The sequence below is a fragment of the Haliotis cracherodii genome, unplaced genomic scaffold (assembly GCF_022045235.1).
Source record: "Haliotis cracherodii isolate W230 unplaced genomic scaffold, xgHalCrac1.p SCAF_2, whole genome shotgun sequence".
In the NCBI taxonomy this organism is placed as follows: domain Eukaryota; kingdom Metazoa; phylum Mollusca; class Gastropoda; order Lepetellida; family Haliotidae; genus Haliotis; species Haliotis cracherodii.
Genome location: NW_027266275.1, coordinates 2,684,675 through 2,704,322, shown reverse-complemented (window position 1 = coordinate 2,704,322; position 19,648 = coordinate 2,684,675). Strand labels below are relative to the sequence as shown.

The following is a 19,648-nucleotide window of genomic DNA, read 5'->3' as shown; positions in this document are numbered from 1 at the left end:
ACATAGCATTTCAAAGTGGACACTAGCTTATGGGCACAGTCATTTAATAATATGTTATTAGAAAAACCCTGTGTTTTCTGTTAACAGCCTTTGTAATTTGTCTTATGGCATTTATTACATTGACAGGCTTATTGAGGATAGCTTTCTAATGTCATTTTATTATATTGAAGGTTAAATGAGGATACCTGTCTAATGGTGTTTTTAATGTTCGCAGGCTTAATGATAACATCTGTCTATTGGCATTCATTATGTTAGCCCGTTATTGAGGTGGGCCGGTCGGGTAGCCTAGTGGTTAAAGCGTTCGATTCCCGACATGGGTACGTATACAATGTGTGAAGCCCATTTCTGGGGTCCCCCGCCGTGATATTGCTGGAATATTGCTAAAAGCAGCGTAAAACCGAACTCACTCACTCATCATAACTCAATTTGTTTTACCCTGCTTGGGTATATCAACCACTATTTTGTCATGTCACAATTATTACAGGCCAATATGAATAAGCTGGAATACTGGTGAACACAACATATCACAACATTCACACACTTTTATCATGAAAGATGACACCAGAAGCTACGTTAGGAAACATTTGCTGTTGTTTTGGCATGTAGTTAGGGTATTGAGGTACTTGTCGAATGTTAATATATATAATTAAAAGCTATTTTTAGGGCTTTGTTGAAATAACTGATTGCCACTGAGAACAGGATGAATAAATAGACAGGAGCTTCAATGTTTAGTCATATATTATCGCATCGAATGCAATTTCCTAATACAGTACAATGTTAAAATAGGCCTACCCAGTACCTCAGAGTTTACTGAAAAAAAAGAACTTTAAAAAAAATCCCCATGGACACTTAGTTTAGAATCCTAGGTAAGTCTCTGCATTCACAGTGTGAAGTGAGCATGCTTTGACCATGAAAACAGTTACCTTGTGCATGTTTAAGAAATGACTTTCACTGTGTGTGAGTGTGATGGAGTATGAACCTTTATACAGAGAGGGACAAACGATGTGATTACTATCATCATCAGAACCTGCAGTGTTTCCATCATTGTTAGAGTAAACATGGTATGATTGCTAGATGGTGTAGTCATGTGAGAAGATGTTTGAAAGTGAACTGCCCCTGAGCCAGTGGGAAATCTGTGTATTAAGTATAAATGTCAAGTTTCCTGTTGCACCACAACCACACAATGGAGTTGTTGGAAAACTTCTGGTGCTTCCGGGTTTTGTTCATTTAAAAAATTTCCTCTCTTTAATGATTTGCTCCGAATTGGAAAAGCATTTGTCTTTCTTCATTTATACCTAGCGGGTCATTCTGATATATTTCCCGGTTCCGAATTTAGCCATTTCTAATTGGGTGGCTGGGTGGGTGAGTGGGAGACTGAGTGAGTGTGAGAGTGAGTGAGTGAGTGATGGTCTATGCCGAGGTCAGCAATATTTCTGCTCCTGCTATGAACAACTGTGTAATTCTTTCAATAATAAAGTTGGTTGAATGGAGACAACAGCCACGCTATATGACAGGACCACAAGTCGGTTTTAGAGTATGTTACACTTAATAAAAGGAGTCTAATGATGCATTACACTTAAAACGCCTTACACTGTTATTCTGCATGTGGTAAAGTGATGTTTATGAATACTTAGAAGTAATTGTGGATAATCTTTTCACTCCTATGTAAAAGATTAATATTATAGCTTCATTTTTTATTATTCTGCAATTATATTAATGTCAAGATAAATGGATCTCATGGAGGAATGGAACTATTTTTTTAACTTTTGTTCTTGTGTCTTAATGGACGTTTTATTTTGAAGTTCCAACCAGGTATGATTTTACTTATTTTTTATAGATGAATCTGTTGGATTGCTAGAACCTATAATCAGTATGTCAGAAGTAACGTGACCCAACAAGAGTGTGTTATCTTTAAGTTTTGAAAGATTTACACAGCATGTATGCCTGAAGAAACTTTGGTTGGATGATGTCATTGTATGACACACTTTGTTTTGTTTCAAAGCTAACAAGTTCGGTCTGGATTTATTTTAACCGACGTTGTTGTCCACACCAGGAAATACAGGCTATTTAGTTTACACTCTCTTGCTTCAAGACATCATGTTGTATTTTCATGAATACAACAAAACATCCAACTTTGTCTTTTGTACTTGTGCAGGAAAATGGGTCACATGTCTGCAGCAAATAAATTATCTGAAATAATGAGCATTGAAATTGCAATACATGAACATACATGCCAAAGAATGATCTGTTGAGCCACTGTTCCTTATCTTAAACTGAAAATCCTCAAAACCATGTTTTCTACCTTTGCTTTCTTCAAGTTGCAAAAATAACATTGAAATATTGATATTGTGAAATATTTTAATTTTAAAATCTTTTTAAATAACATTTTTTTTTATAAGATGCTTAACTTATTTTCAATAGAAGATGACAATATGTGTGAATGCATAGGTTGCTTGTTAATATGTAACTGACATATGTTTCATGAAAAAAAATCTGCATCAATTCGAATTTTTATAATCTATTTAGTTTACAAAATTAATGTCATTCTGTGAAAATCTAATTTTGAGTTTGTCACTGGTTCTGAACAGGGTCTTTCACTACCCGTGTATCAGAATGTCCCAGAATCTGCCAGGTAACAAGAGTTGCCTCCCTTTGACTGCTAATTGTCATAATGTATGAAGCCTTCAGCTGTCAGCCATGAGATGCTTGGTTCACAGCACTGGTGAGCAGTGAACATCAGCTACCTGGCCAGGCCATTCTTGACAAGAATAGCGAGCACTGCTAGGGGAGCGTGTCGCCACGGCTCAGTGATCAAGCTGTCTCGCCACAGGGAGATGTGGATGGCCAGCCTAGTGTCCCTTGGTGCCGGGGTATATTAGCATAATGATTGTGTGCATTGGCTGAGATCAATACCTTGTACTCTGAGACAGCAGGTTCCTGGTATGTGGGAAGACAACATGGAGGAAGAATACAGTGTCCTCTGCCTGCTGGCACTGCTAGCTGCCTTAGGCCACATTCACTGAACATTCTGTGGAGGGCATTCTCTCACTGACTGAAGACACTGCTTCCCACAGATAGTGCATCATGGCAGAAGAAACCATTTATCTGTGTAATTTCCGTGTGTCTGTTGATGGCGACTGGCTGTGTCTGCGAGAGCTCAGCGATGTCCAGTTGCAACTGCATGACGAGATGATCGTCTCCTCCGACGATGGTAGGCGAGGGAGGGGCGTGGCAGGGGGGTGGAGTGGGTACATTCTTTTCTCATATGGTCCGTTTCCATTGAAGGAATTTTTCAAAATAATTTATGGTATTGGAATATGGGGAACAATCTGTAAATATGTTGCTAAGACATTAATTAGAATTCAGGGAAAGATAAATGTGATATTTGAACATGATTGGTAATTTTGGTAATGTCAACAAACATGTTGATTTTATGTGAGTGACATGCAACATGCTGGCGTTGTCATGTGTCCCAGAAAGACAAATTATGTTGATGTTAATCTGTGACATTTAGATGTTAGTGTCCGTTCACCATGGCCCGCGTGTGCAATATGTCTCACAATAACAAACGTGGATGAACATGATGAAGGCAATATTGATTATTTTGTGAATGTTTGCACTGTCACGATTCTATTCACATAAACAATATCTGTCAAAACTGTACTGTAGACATCATCAATTAAAATGAAGTTTTCATTCCATATCATGCATATATTATATTGAGCAGTGTTAAATGTATAAAAAGTGTAAATATTTTTATTGTTTGGAACAGTTCAATATATCAGCATTCTGCATGTGTTGTCAACATTTATAAGAGTAACCATGGTAACCGAGAGTTTACAAATAGTTCTAAGCTAACACCTAAACACACCTGGAGGTGGGCGGTGTGGTTTCATATGAAACACTGAAAATGTCAGTCACAGAAACATGACGTGAACTTTGTTGAATTACTGATAACTAAGATAAAACATCTGACAAGTTAATGGATATTGAATTGTTTGTCATTATAACTCAGTATGTTTGGATGTTGAACTGTCAGGAATCTGTAATTGTTATTGTTGTGTCATGTTTGTCCTTGAGGTTTCTGCTTATGAACCCCTCGCAGGCTAAGAAAGATTACCATTATTAGGTTATGTAAAGTTTCATCGTGTATATTTGAGACACTTGAAAGTGTTGATTTATGTAGTTTACATACAAGCTCACAATGAATTGAGCAGATTCACTGTGGTCAGTTTTACCTCGCAGAACATGCAACATACAATGCATGATATACCATCATATACCTAGATATACCAAGATATTCCATGTGATATACTATACTAAAGCAAAATATTCTATAATATTCCTTGTTATACAAAGATATTCCATTCCATGATATAAAGCAACACACCAAGATATTCAATGATATTCATAAATATACCAAGATATTCTATCATATTCCAAAATATACGTAAATATTCCTTGATATTCCTTGATGTGAAACAACACGCAAAGATGTTCAATGATATTCCACAATATACCGTGATATTCCATGATATTCAGCAATATACCAAAATATACCATGATAATCCATGATATACCGAGATATTCCACAGTGTTTAACATACACCTTTATAAAGAATATTGCTAATGTGTAACAATAATTATGACATGAATTTGCACAACCTTCTTCACCTTGAACCTGGTGTATTTAAACATTGTTTTCACTTATCTTTCATGGGGTTATCTTTCTGCTTCTTTCGCAAGAGAGGCGACTTTTTATCGTGTGTAACAACATTGTATACTTTTGGCAGTTGCATTCCTGCAAATTTCTTCCAATGAGATATTATTGCGTTTTCACAAGCTAAGACTTGCACCTGGGTAGGGTCATATCAAAAGTAAAATTTACAACATGTGATGCGCTGCTGGCGTATTCCATTACAGTCTTCCGTTTGCTCATCAAGCCGAAGCCCCGGGTTCAATTCCCGACATGGGCACAATGTGTGAAGCCCATTTCTGGTGTCCCCGCCGTGATATTGCTGGAATATTGCTAAAAGTGACATAAAACCAAACTCACTCACTCATTCTTCCAGTCCTCTCTGTAAATCGGTATATCTCTTTTTCTGTGGAGGTGGTCTCTGACCAGAAGTGTCCTGGACGAAGTGTACGTCGTTCACCTTCTGTTCGGCACACAGAAATCATGTCACTTAAAATGCGTTTCGATGGGCTTTGCCAATAAGTTGCTTTATTCTTCCATGCCACCCCTAAAAATGGTTGTTCGCTCTTGGACTTTTAGTTCATTGGTGGTTCTGTGAAGATTGGCTCAGGCCTCCACTGCTCCAAATGGTTGTTCGTTCGAGGACCTGACATTTTCATGAAGATTGGCTCAGGCCTCCACTGCTCCAAATGGTAATTAATGCATGGACCTGTCGTCCCGTGGTGGTTCAGTGAAGACTAGTCCCAGCCTCCCTCAATCCAAGTTGCTGTGACGTAATCCGGGCCAGTTGTCCTGTGGCATATCTGCTAGCATTTGGAGCCATACAAGAAAGTCATACAAGAAAGCAAAAGCTACAAATTAAACAAGAGGAGTACATAAATTAATTATTTGCTTTTTACATATTAGGTTCAATTGACAAAACTCAAAATAAAAGTAAGTAAATATTATGGTTACTTACCTCTTGCAATGGTACTTAAGGCAGGACTGCTCAACATCTCACGAATCGATTGATGTCAGTGTTGTTGGAGTACTAGCCTTTCACTTGCTGATCCTATACATTAAACCACCAACATACAAACATCTGCAACTGCACAACATGGGAAGGAAGTTGTAGTCTACCTGTGCATTTGCCATCTTGCTTGTGATGCACATAACTTCAGCAAGGGATATATATGTCAATGTTTTCAATACACAGATAGGTGAACTAAGTTCAGTAAAGTGTGTTTTCTATATTGAGCGTATGTCAGGTAAGATATTCACACAGCCCCTCAATCATAATCCCTTAACTATACTCAAACCAAATAGCAAGAAACTTCAATATGCACCACGATTCTCCTTTCTGCAGATAGCTAAACCTAAAAGGTCGCCTTTTTGCTTAGACACCGTTTTTCCGGAATACGCCTAATATGAGTTCTGTGAGTGCAGGCCATTGCAGGCCATTGCAGGCCATTGCTGAGTGGTAGTACCATGTGTCCTGGGAGAAGAACGCTCGCCTCCACTCTGACTTCTGGTACAAATAACGTATCATCATTCCTCTGCTGGCAATGGTCAGTTGTTTTCCGTGATAGTGAATATGGTTGTTGGCATTATTTTGTATTTTGTTGTGTTGCAGGAAAGGACCCAAGGACGATTGAGAGGGCCAACTTGTTGAATGTCTCCAAACTTATTGTGAAGGAACTGATAGACTCGTCCTTGGCCCATGGCCGGATGCTGGACGATGACCATGTTCCACTCCAACAGTTCTTCGTGGTGCTCGAGCATGTGCTTCGACATGGACTCAAACGTATGTATGTTAGATGAGGAAGATCATAATACACAGTGATGTACATAGTTACAGTAACTTCTTTAGTCCCGACAACCCTCAGTTTGTTGACCTTTGGTGTGTAGGAAGTGCCACTAATTTGATGTCTGGGAGTCTTTAGAGGAAAGTAGTCGTAACAATAATAATGAACTTGCATCGTGTTGCTTTAAAGAACACAAGTGTAGGATTATCAGTTAGCTTTGTGGGGAGACAACTAAGCAAAGGTGGGTTTTTATTACTGATTTGAGGGTTGTTTTGGATGCTGTGGTCCTGATAGAAGAAGACTGTTCCACAGTACAGACTCTGTCCAGGAGTCTCTGTCACCCATTTTTGTTTTTGTACTTTAAAGTCGACCACAGAGCAGAGGGAATGCCTTACGGTACCTTACTGACCCTGATAACATTTGGAGATATATGTGCTAGGATCTGTATCAAAGAGGGAAAACTTTGAAGTGAATTCTTTGTTTGAGTGGTAGTCAATGAAGGGCTTGTAGAACTGGTGAAATATGTTCTGTGTGCTGATTATTTCAAATGCTTCGTCTTTTGTGCTTTTGTGCAAAATGTCGGGGGTATAAAGTTATACCAAGATTCCGTCCGTCCGTCCATCTGTCTGTCCGTCCTTCCATCTGTCAGTCTGTCCGTCCAAAAACTTTGTCCTCGCGATTTCTCTTAAACTATTCAGGGGATTCATCTCAAACTTAGTACATATAATCTGTGTCATATGAAGGGGTGCAGTCAAAAGAAAAAAATTGTTTTTATTAATTTTCCATTTCTTTATGAATTTTTCAAACCCTTACGTCCGTCTAAAAACTTTGTCCACGCGATTGCTCTTAAACTATTCAGTGGATTCATCTCAAACTTAGTACATATAATCTGTGTCATATTGAGGGGTGCAGTCAAAAGAAAAAAATTGTGTTTATTAATTTTCCATTTTTTTATGAATTTTTCAAACCCTAGCCAGGGTTTCCCCTGATGCAGAATTCTTGCGTATATGACTCTCAATTAAGGAAAAATACGTCCAGAAATAAATGACTGCGTCATGACTGACGCAATTTCAAAATATCTATGTTGTTGTTTACCAGCTTTGGAATGAAAATATTACAACTACTCACCTGAACTTAATTTATAAACATTTTCTGAAGACAATATATGCAAACGTCTTAAAATTTTCTCACTAAAAGTTAACCATGACATATGTTTATCTAGATGTGTAGACTTGTAAAAAATGAAACAAAAGAAAATATTATCATTGAGCGGTGAATAATGTGATTTGGCGCGGTCATAGTATGTGGTTAAGCGGAACGGGGTAAACAGAAATTGTAAGTATCGGAGGGACACATGTTTTTGCCGAAATTTAGGTAAACATTATTGAATGAAATTTTGAATAATTAATAAAATAGATGACAAACATAAGGTCAGATATACAGAGAACACATTTTTATTACCAGATAGTGTAACAACAGGATTAACTTGGGTAATTCAATTCGGATTTGTTATGCTATTTCCGATGACAGATCATGACAGCCCGAAATGAGACTGAAGAAAAGTCTGTGCGTATTATACACAAGAGATATTTTTTTCAGGATTTAATTGCCCATAATTAGGGGTGCGTATTATACACAAGTGTGTATTATACACGAATAAATATGGTATATACGAAATGTAAAGCTTTGGGCGTGTTTGTTGTTGCTAATAAACTGTATTCAACCAGAAAATATTACGAGTGTTCACAATTCTTCAGTTTAACTTCACTGTTGATAGATAATACAAGATAACTAGATAAAAGATGTAAATGCGTTAATGGTATTAAATTATAATCTGACATGAAATGGTTTTTAATATCCATGCATGATTAAAAATTATGTCTCACAGTTGAGACTGATGTTATTTATTCATCCTGTATTAGTGTCACTGTAAATTGTTTCATGAGCTGTGAAGTAATTAAAGATTGTGAAAAAATAAAACCAACAAACTTTGTTTTTCATTCATTTATCCTTTATTTCTCTGTAGTACAATCAGCTGAGAACATTAATTAGCACTTGTTAACTAAAGACATATAATATTTAAAATATACTTAACTTTAAGTGTAACATTAACAGTGAACACTTTAAATTTCATTAATCATACAATAAAACATTTGACTCTCAAAAAATATTTTTGACTCCCAAAAATTCATAGGCTGAGTCAAGGTGACTCCCAGATATTGGAGTCTAGGGGGAACCCTGCCTAACCCTATCCTAGCTATTTAATTTGTGACTACTGACACACTAGGTGGGTTGGGGGTATTAGTGAGCCACTCTCACTTTTGCACTTGTTTACTGTTAAATTTACGACTGATACATTTCAGTTTTGTGTATTGTGGGGCCATAATATTGTGATATTATTTTCAGCCAGAAAAGGTATTTTGCGTGATCGGAAAGAGTTCTGGGGGGTGCTAGAAGCTTTTGAAAAGTTCGCTCCTGAAGCAGGGGAGATAACCACGAGCGTGCGGGACATGCCACACATCAAGTAAGTGATGAACTGTATTCTGGGGGGCTATACCTTCGGGTTGGAGGCAATTTATATGATGGCCATCTTTAACTTCCTTTGTACATTTCTTCAATAAAGAAAATGACAAACATTTACTCCATCATCAATATTCTCGGGTATGTATGCATGCACTATGTTCCTCTATCAACCAGGGATCGGGTGGTCCAGAAACCTATGATTTGCATCCTGGTTCCCAATTGTGTTGCTAGGTTTGTCAGCACCATACCCGTGCTCGTGGGTTTCTCCAAGGTGGTAAACGTCTGAGATCTACATCACTTTGGGCTTTCCACCAACATTCAGCTGACAGGCCACAATATTACTTAGCAGTGTTAAAACCCAGCCCTCTCACTCACTCTCACTCACTCACTCACTCACTCACTCACTCACTCACTCACTCACTCACTCACTCACTCACTCACTCACTCACTCACTCACTCACTCACTCACTGAATGAATGAATGAATGAATGAATGAATGAATGAATGAATTGGGCCAATATGCAGTGTAGAGGTGATATGTCTTATTTTCGTCAGCTAATGATGTAAGGGCATATGTATCTGAGTCCAATGAGCTCTACTCCATGCTGCACATCGTGTGAACCCTACTATCGCCTGACACTGAAACAATGTGTGGAGCTCGGTGTCAACTAGGAAACATTGCTGTTTGTATGATGTAAATTGAGCATAGGTCTCACATGTTTCCTTCTCACAGGAACCAGGGTGTTATGAACAGCAACTACTCGGCATTGTGACCATGTGTGTTGCCTTGTGATGGAGGAACGTGGGGCACACCAGGCTACAAACCCATGAAGTATTCACCAACATTTACCCTTCTTGTATTTAGTTTTGTCTTCTCACAATGTTACAAACTGTAGGAGACTCACATTATGTCATAGCCAGTATTTCATATTTTCTCAAAAACAAGAAGTTGGCCACTTTAATTATCACAGTTGTTTTAAATGTCCAGTTTCATGTACTCCCTGGTCCATCTGTCAGTGGACATGCCAGGTCAAGTTGAGATGCATAAGAACATCACAAGCTGTTGTATTACATTGAGAGGCACAACGGTGTGGCCAGGACAATTATATTGATTGCCTCTGGTTTGGGATTTGAACCAGTTTTATAGCTACTGATGTATTCCAGAACGCCGCTGGGCCGAGCACGTGCATGGATCCGCCTAGCCCTGATGCAGAAGACTCTGGCCGACTACTTCAAGATTATGATAGAGAAGAAGGATAATATGCTTAGGTGAGCGGGAAGAAGGGTACCTCCTACTTAGTGTTATGGGTGGTCGCAGGGCCTGGGGAGTTTTTCTAAGTGTGCTTGAAGTCTTGATGTTTTATCAACAAGAATTTTGACAAGGACACCAAGACTTTCATCCGTAATTTCAACCATTGAATAATGCAACATGATTTAGTTGGTACATTATCATCCGTTGTGTATCCTGCAATGTAAAGGGATTTGTTATTGAAGCAAGGTTTCAGGGGCTGGTGGGGTGATAATGTAATCATTAGTTATTCTGTCCTTGTTGGAATAAAGGTGGGAATTGGAGGTGTTTATGTTATCTGTGACTCAGTGTTTCAGTGCCTCATTGTTGGAATAAAGGTGGGAATTGGAGGTGTTTATGTTATCTGTGACTCAGTGTTTCAGTGCCTCATTGCTGGAATAAAGGTGGGAATTGGAGGTGTTTATGTTATCTGTGACTCAGTGTTTCAGTGCCTCATTGTTGGAATAAAGGTGGGAATTGGAGGTGTTTATGTTATCTGTGCCACGATGTTTCAGTGCCTCATTGCTGGAATAAGGGTGGGAATTGGAGGTGTTTATGTTATCTGTGACTCAGTGTTTCAGTGCCTCATTGCTGGAATAAAGGTGGGAATGGGAGGTGTTTATGTTATCTGTACTACGATGTTATCTGTGCCACGATGTTTCAGTGACTTCTATGAGGGTGGGGCCTTGATGATGGAGGATGAAGGGATGGTGATAGCCGGGCTGCTGGTGGGGCTCAATGTCATTGACTGCAATCTCTGCATCAAGGAGGAGGATCTGGACCAGCCGGTCAGTATGAACGTTCTTCTTTAGTCCTGAGTTGAGTCAGAAATTGACTCCATTTATTTCTGTGTTGAGGTCGGTGTGAAGATTATTATAGAACAATTGTTCAGTCACAAATATCTGCAGTGTTTGAAATAATTTTAGAACCCAACAATACAGTTGGGCTTGTGACTTATAAGTGTTGCCTGCCCATCCTCAAAGTTACCTGCCCGCATTCAGACATTGTTAATATTGAAAAATCGTGAAAAAATATGAGACAAATCTAATCTTAATTCAGTTGAAATATGCAAACAATTACTTGAGAATCTACAAGGAGTTATAATAAATTCTGAATACATAAGTAGTCTTAAAATTATCTGCCAGACAGCCGGGCAGGTGGAGGAAAAGTTCATAAGAGAAAAGGTATCAGGCTGGGGAGGCAGTTATTTCGGACACTACATTTCTGTAGTACGCTATGCTGGAACCCCTTCAGCCACACTTACAGGCGAGTCTCTTTTCAGATGGGCGTGATTGACTTTAGCTTATACCTGAAGGGAGGCAAGTACAATGGTGACAACGATGAATCTGAAAGGTGAGCAGGATGCTATTTCTGGAATAGTTTCTGTTGCTTTTGAAAGTGTCAGGTTTGTGTTACTCCAGTATGGAAGAATTACTGTAAATCATGAGCTTAGTGCAAGTGCATTATGAATTTGATGTGAATAGCCCTGCCTTTGAGACAGTCTCCGTACTCTAGTGGTGGACCGTCCGCCTTGAAAGTGGAAGGTCCTGGGTTCGATCCCTGGCTGCGTCATACCAAAAGACTTTAAAAGATGGTACTTGTTGTTACCCTGCCTTGTTCTTGGCAACAAGGGGCTAAAACAAGGACTGGTCGGCTGTGAGTGAGCATACTGTGTCTTGGTGGGGCATTCATGTTAAACTGTGGCATGGTATCTCAGTTGGCTAGCACTATTAATCCGCTTAGTCCTGACTAGTACAAGCAGCCACACACACACACACACACACACACACGCACGTGTGCATGCACATCGCTATATAAGTGCAATAATCTAGGATGCGACGTTCATCCCCATTTCACCTCACCTCACCATGCCTTTGAACTGTAATTTTAACTAATCAGCAAATGATAACACCAATAATGTAGACTTGGAATAGATTGAATAGCGTTTGCTCGTATATAGATTTAACTTCAACAACTTGACATGTGATCCCACTTCCAAGAAACAAAAACCAGGAAATTCCTGATAATGTATATTCAGATGAGAGGTCGGGTCACCAACAAAGATTGTACAGGTTCCAAATGTGGTGTGTAATGCATCACCATGGCTGCTGTTACTGATGTTGTTACAAGATTATTTGACAAGGTTACCAACAACAAAGATGCCATCATACATGGTTGGCGACTGTCATCACATCTTGATCAACTTGTGTAACAAATTGAGCACACTTGACATGGTTCAGCTTGGTGGGAAGCACTGTCTGAATACAAGGCTCAAGTACATCGTTTACCTGAGCTTTGTTATATGTATGTACCGGTAATTGTTTCTGCCCAGTGAACCTGACATCACAAAATATTCCATTAGCCTAGATTTTTCGCATTTATTTCATACTCGCATTGTTTTCTTGATTTACAGTTTTGAACAATGTTCATTAACAAACACGTTCATCTGGTTTTTTTTCTAGTGTGGAAGGCAAGTCCAAAATGGCGACCATTCTGGATCAGAAGAACTATCTGGAAGAACTCAATAGACACCTTAAGTAAGTGGAGGCATTTCACTGTATACATGTCCCTATTACCCTAGACTGACTCAGTGGTCTTTCTGTCCAGGTTACTAACAGGGAGTCACATAGTCCCTGCCAGGAGGGGCCACAATATCTTCTCCCTGAACACTAATGTGTATTCTTGAGTTGACCTGGGTATTCTTGTGTTGACCTGGGTATTCTTGTGTTGACTTAGGTATTCTTGTGTTGACCTTGGTATGCTTGTGTTGACCTGGGTATTCTTGTGTTGACTTAGGTATTCTTGTGTTGACCTTGGTATGCTTGTGTTGACCTGGGTATTCTCATGTTGATCTGGGTATTCTTGTGTTGACTTGGGTATTCTCATGTTGACCTGGATATGCTTGTATTGTCCTGGGTATGCTTGTGTTGACCTGGGTATGCTTGTGTTGACTTGGGTATGCTTGTGTTGACTTGGGTATGCTTATGTTGACCTGGGTATGCTTGTGTTGACCTGGGTATGCTTGTGTTGACCTGGGTATGCTTGTGTTGACCTGGGTATGCTTGTGTTGACTTGGGTATGCTTGTGTTGACTTGGGTATGCTTGTGTTGACCTGGGTATGTTTGTGTTGACGTTGGTGTATTAGCATTGACCTGACTGTGTTTGTGTTGACCCTGGAACGGTTGTGTTGACCTGACTGTGTTTGTGTTGACCTGGGTATGCTTGTGTTGACCTGGGTATGCTTGTGTTGACTTGGTTATGCTTGTGTTGACTTGGGTATTCTCATGTTGACCTGGATATGCTTGTATTGTCCTGGTTATGCTTGTGTTGACTTGGGTATGCTTGTGTTGACCTGGGTATGCTTGTGTTGACTTGGGTATGCTTGTGTTGACTTGGGTATGCTTGTGTTGACCTGGGTGTGCTTGTGTTGACCTGGGTATGCTTGTGTTGACCTGGATATGCTTGTGTTGACTTAGGTATGCTTGTGTTGACCTGGGTATGCTTGTGTTGACTTGGGTATGCTTGTGTTGACCTGGATATGCTTGTATTGACCTGGGTATGCTTGTGTTGACCTGGGTATGTTTGTGTTGACGTTTGTGTATTAGCATTGACCTGACTGTGTTTGTGTTGACCCTGGAACGGTTGTGTTGACCTGACTGTGTTTGTGTTGACCCAGGAATGGTTGTGTTGACCTGGGTATGTTTGTGTTGACGTTGGTGTATTAGCATTGACCTGACTGTGTATGTGTTGACCCTGGAACGGTTGTGTTGACCTGACTGTGTTTGTGTTGACCCTGGAACATTTGTGTTGACCCTGGAATGTTTGTGTTGACCCTGGAACGTTTGTGTTGACCTGACTGTGTTTGTGTTGACCCAGGAATGTTTGTGTTGACCTGACTGTGTTTGTGTTGACCCAGGAACATTTGTGTTGATCCTTGAACGGTTGTGTTGACCTGACTGTGTTTGTGTTGACCCAGGCACGGTTTTGTTGACCCAGGAACGTTTGTGTTGACCCAGGAACGTTTGTGTTGACCCTGGAATGGTTGTGTTGACCCAGGAACGTTTGTGTTGACCCTGGAATGGTTGTGTTGACCTGACTGTGTTTGTGTTGACCCAAGAACATTTGTGTTGATCCTTGAACGGTTGTGTTGACCCTGGAATGGTTGTGTTGACCTGACTGTGTTTGTGTTGACCCAGGAACGTTTGTGTTGACCCAGGAACGTTTGTGTTGACCTGTTCATATTCATGTTCCAGCGCAACTGTGACCAACCTCCAGCAGAAGATGGAGCACCTGCAGACAACAAATGCACTTATGAAGGAAGATCTCGCCATCGCCAAAAACAGCATTCTCACCATCCAAGAGGAAAACGACCTTCTCCGCAGAGAGCGGGACTTTGTGACGGAGGGCTTGCAGAAACAGATGGAGGTATGTTCACACTGCTGATGTCTGTTTGTTGTGTAGTGGACTGAAAACCACTCCTAACATCCAGCTATCATTCTAGGTATGTTAGGTGTGAGCAAATGGGCTTCTTCAATGGAAACTGTTGGCACATAGAATGTGATGGCTAATCAATATTTATGATGTCTGCAATGGACTGGAGTGTAGAGAAATGGAAATACTGTGCCTGCCATGACTAATTTACCTGTACAGAGGATGCAGTGTATCTCACAAGATGTTTTCCCTCGTCCAGGTAGGATCGTACGTTCCCAGCAAGCAAAGCTGGTTGTACGAGGTGACCACATGGATGGGGTGGTGACTTCATTGATAGCCTGTCCTTGTACCTGATGGCATGGATTGTTGCTGACAGTTGCGATCTCTGGATTGTTGGTCCAGGTGGTTTGTCTGCAATAGACTTTGCACTTGTCACATGACAGCTGTATGAAACAGTGATGCAGTCTACTGTTAGGACCTTTGTTTGGTCAAAACTCCATATATCTAAGAGGTTAATTTGCTCCTATCAATTTGAAAATTCCCTTCACTTGATTTCATAGGCAACCAAGCAAGACATTGATGTGGAGCGTGAGACATACCAGACAAACCGGGCGGGGCTTGAGAACCTGTACACTGGTGTAAAACAGCAGCTGGAGGGGGAGACCGAGATGAGGCTGGTGAGTTGTCAGGGGGACAGAGATGGGGCTGATGAGTTGTCAGGGGGACAGAGATGAGGCTGGTGAGTTGTCAGGGGGACAGAGATGGGGCTGGTGGGTTGTCAGGGGGGACAGAGATGGGGCTGATGAGTTGTCAGGGGGACAGAGATGGGGCTGGTGAGTAGTCAGGGGGGACAGAGATGGGGCTGGTGAGTTGTCAGTGGGGACAGAGATGGGGCTGATGAGTTGTCAGGGGGACAGAGATGGGGCTGGTGAGTTGTCTGGGGGACAGAGGTGGGGCTGGTGAGTAGTCAGGGGGGACAGAGATGGGGCTGGTGAGTTGTCAGTGGGAACAGAGATGGGGCTGATGAGTTGTCAGGGGGACAGAGATGGGGCTGGTGAGTTGTCTGGGGGACAGAGGTGGGGCTGATGAGTTGTCTGGGGGACATAGATGGGCCTGGTGAGTTGTCAGGGGGGGACAGAGATGGGGCTGGTGAGTTTTCAGGGGGGACAGAGATGGGGCTGGTGTCAGTGGGGACAGAGATGGGGCTGGTGAGTTGTCAGGGGGACAGAGATGGGGCTGGTGAGTTGTCAGGGGGACAGAGATGGGGCTGGTGAGTTGTCTGGGGGACAGAGATGGGGCTGATGTCAGGGGGACAGAGATGGGGCTGGCGAGTTGTTAGGGGGACAGAGATGGGACTGGTGTAAGGGGGACAGAGATGGGGCTGGTGTCAGGGGGGCAGTGGTGGGGCTGGTGAGTTGTCAGGGGGACAGAGGTGGGGCCGGTGAGTTGTCAGAGGGACAGAGATGAGGCTGGTGTCAGAGGGACAGAGATGGGGCTGGTGTCGGGGACAAACATGGTTTAAGACACCCTTTAACCTATGATTGTTTCACCTTGCCATACAGTGTATTTCTATGTGTACAATGTTTCCAGGATGTGGAGCGCGAGCTGGAGCTACAGATTGGGATGAAGACGGAGATGGAGCTGGCGATGCGACTCCTTGAGCGGGACATCCACGAGAAACAGGACAGCATTGTGACACTTCGTCAACAGCTGGATGAGATCAAGTCCATAAACCAGGAGATGTACCACAAACTGCAGGTGAGCGACACGTGACACATGCCCACTCACACAATATCAATACTGATGTGGCAAAACGTAACAGGTGCCCCCATCACACGCCATCAATACTGATGTGGCGACACATAACAGATGCCCCAATCGCGTCATCAATACTGGTGTGGCGACATATAACAGGTGCCCCCATCACACGTCATCAATACTGGTGTGGCGACACATAACAGGTGCCCCCAGCCCTGACACTGAGCATGCTGAATGCATAGTGTGATGTTTAAATGACTGTGTATGTTTGCTGCTGTGTGAACATAGCGTTGAGCCTGTAATGTTGCACAATAAATCACTGCTGCCTGTGTGTACAAAGTAATGCCATGATAACACCATGTCACCATCTGCCATTGTGATGCAAGAAGGATTGTCTGAATTGTTATGCAATAATATATGTATGCCACGATGATGCTATAAATCCCTGATATGTCTGTGGCTTCCACTAACTTCTACAGTATTAAACACTTCCTAATTGTGATGCTGCAGAGTCATAACCCTTTAGTCAGCGGCCTGTGTCAACAATTCTGATCATGAGCTGGAACAACGGTGTCATTATGTACTGTGGATGGTGAGCGCAATGAATGGGTAGCCATTTGCCCTTCAATAGCCTTCACATGCCCATCACATGGAGAACAGGCTGATATTGTGTGACTGTTGCAGTATGATCTTCTTCCTTGTACCTTGATTATCTGTGGACTTGCTGCACCCAAACAATGTCCTGGTGTCTGGACGTGTGTGTATTTGGATGGTCATGTCCGTGCAGCAGGAGTGGGGCATCCACAGAGGACAGCCTTTCCTTGTCAGCTGACATCATAAACGCTTTTGTCTTGTGGACAAGGCTGCAACCTAACTTCAGAATGTTCATGTTTCAATCCCGGGACTGGGAAATGTTATGACTGCCTCACTAGGATCACAGGTTTCCAGATGACCGACATTCCCAGCAAGCTGTACAGACAGCGTGGGACTGTTACCAATAACGGCAGCTCATGGCACCGGATGTGATTAGAACAACTCTTCAAGGATATTCCCAGCAAGCTGTACAGACAGCATGGGACTGTTACCAATAACGGCAGCTCATGGCACCGGATGTGATCAGAACAACTCTTCAAGGATATTACAGTTTGACATCAATTCCCAGTGACAGGCGTGTATTACAGTGTTGGGTAATGGAGCATGTACCCATGTAATTGTTCAACTGTCTACACCAATAACAGGGTGTAGTATGTCCTAGTGGCTTGTCTTTTCCTGTTGATCTGTTGCTCTGTTAATGATAGGGCTGGGACGATACACCAGCTGTGCGATCCGATACGTACCATGATACCTTGCTCATGATCCGATATGTATCACAATACTTGTATTTGCTCTTATCTGTGGTACTTAAGCCATGGATGGCGCAATGGATGAATGTGAATATCATCGATACTTAGGTACATACGGTACTTGTATCATCAGTATGTGATATTGCAATATGCTATTAATAGAACAATAATAGAGTAATAGAGTTACCTCCCATTGTGGCAGAAGTAGCAAGCTCCTTCCCAGCATGTGACGCCTTCGTTACGCTCTCGGTAACATCGCTGCCACCAGTGTGGGCACAGCTATTACAAGAATCTTGAAATTTGCCCTCGAAACCAAAATGTAGCACCGTTTATACTTTTGTTAATGTCATTTGGAATGCCATCATAGTTCATTTTGAAAAAGTTTACGACTGACCTAGTTTTCCAGATGAATTTAATTTGTTGTTTGTATAATCAGATTGGTCAGAGATTGCAGACTAACGGAAAATCAATCAACTTCTCCCTTACATTCTTACAATATCATGTTAATATAGAAATTCAAATTGACAAAGAAAGAAAGTAATTTAGCAGGGGTAAGTGTATTCGGCGTCACGACAGTCGTCACTTTTTTGTAAACATAACGGTCATTTGGTTGCGAGTTCAACTCCAAGCATGGTTGGGGCCACCTATCACAGTGGGGGGTTTTGACTGGTGGCAGCGATAGTCTAAAGAGCTCCGTGAACGGGCTATCGCTGCAAGGAGCTTGCAGAAGTAGCATAGCGCCACCTGTAAGCATGGCAGAACACAAGGATGTAGTACCTGCGAACATGATGACTTACTGTTACATTTTATAAGCATCCCTTTGATTCAAACTGTTTTGTTCTTGTGGTTTTCTTTGTTTATGTTTTGAGATACCAATAAATAAATGTATGAAGAAAGAGGTTTTAGAGCTGTATTTCTGTGATTTCATCATTTCTTACTATTTGATATGGTGTATCGTGATACCATTAGTATCGTCAGTCTGTATTGTAATACAAATTGTATCACAAGATACCAGGCGATACTCGGCTCTAGTTAGAATGGTGATGAGGTGGTTGTTTTTGACCAGGATGATATCATATCATGACCCACAAAAGTGGAATGTTGCTCACTCTATTGACTGTGCTTTGTCTCGTCCAAACTCAGTTCTTACTATTTGATCCTTGACATGCTGTACTAGTTATATGCATTTCTTAACACACTGTTTAACTGAAGTGAACTTTTGTCTTTGATGTAAGGATCTGCCTTTTTTTTATTGTATGGCATCCAACATCCTCCATACATTTTATTTCTTGAATAAACTTCTTGGCTGCCATTGAGTCCTATTGCATCATATACAATTACGGACAGGGTAGTGATGGCTGGTTGGTTGGTTTGTTGTTTAACGCCGCACTCAGCAATGTTCCAGCTATATGACGGCGGTCTGTAAATAATCGAGTCTGGACCAGTCAATCCAGTGACAGACATCATGAGCATCGATCCACGCAATTGGGATCGATGACATGTATCAACCAAGTCAGTGAGCCTGACCACCCGATCCCCTTAGTCGCCTTTTACAACAAGCATAGTCGCCTTTTACGGCAAGTATGGGTTGCTGAAGACCTATTCTACCTCGGAATCTTCACGGGTCGGGTAGTGATGGAGTAAGGTGAAACCATGTGGTCAGTCGCACAGGTACAGGGGTCTCAGGGTTCACAGGTTAACATAGGAGAACTTAGGAGTGATGAATGCAAATTATTGTGAACCAATTTGTGTGTTGTAATCCCATTACTTTTGTTGAAACATGTCACCAAAGATTTAGTGATAGTTATCTAAGATCATTATGAGA

At 41.5% G+C, this 19,648-nt stretch overlaps 1 protein-coding gene across 3 annotated transcripts in view; it reads left to right on the top strand.

Annotated features, from left to right (window-relative positions):
* The window catches only part of LOC139469441 (RUN and FYVE domain-containing protein 2-like), a 72,137-nt gene that overhangs the window by 9,617 nt on the left and 42,872 nt on the right, over window positions 1-19,648 (top strand). Inside the window, exons 1-10 of one of the 3 annotated variants that reach the window (XM_071251611.1) lie at window positions 2,735-3,211; window positions 6,309-6,479; window positions 8,887-9,004; window positions 10,168-10,272; window positions 10,956-11,079; window positions 11,574-11,644; window positions 12,754-12,828; window positions 14,545-14,716; window positions 15,283-15,399; window positions 16,313-16,480. In XM_071251611.1, the coding sequence (XP_071107712.1) occupies window positions 3,085-3,211; window positions 6,309-6,479; window positions 8,887-9,004; window positions 10,168-10,272; window positions 10,956-11,079; window positions 11,574-11,644; window positions 12,754-12,828; window positions 14,545-14,716; window positions 15,283-15,399; window positions 16,313-16,480 (1,248 nt within the window). In that variant the 5' untranslated portion in view covers window positions 2,735-3,084. Of the gene's footprint in view, window positions 1-2,734; window positions 3,212-6,308; window positions 6,480-8,886; window positions 9,005-10,167; window positions 10,273-10,955; window positions 11,080-11,573; window positions 11,645-12,753; window positions 12,829-14,544; window positions 14,717-15,282; window positions 15,400-16,312; window positions 16,481-19,648 lie in introns of those variants that run through there. The other 2 variants (XM_071251610.1, XM_071251608.1) reach the window with 2 other exon arrangements.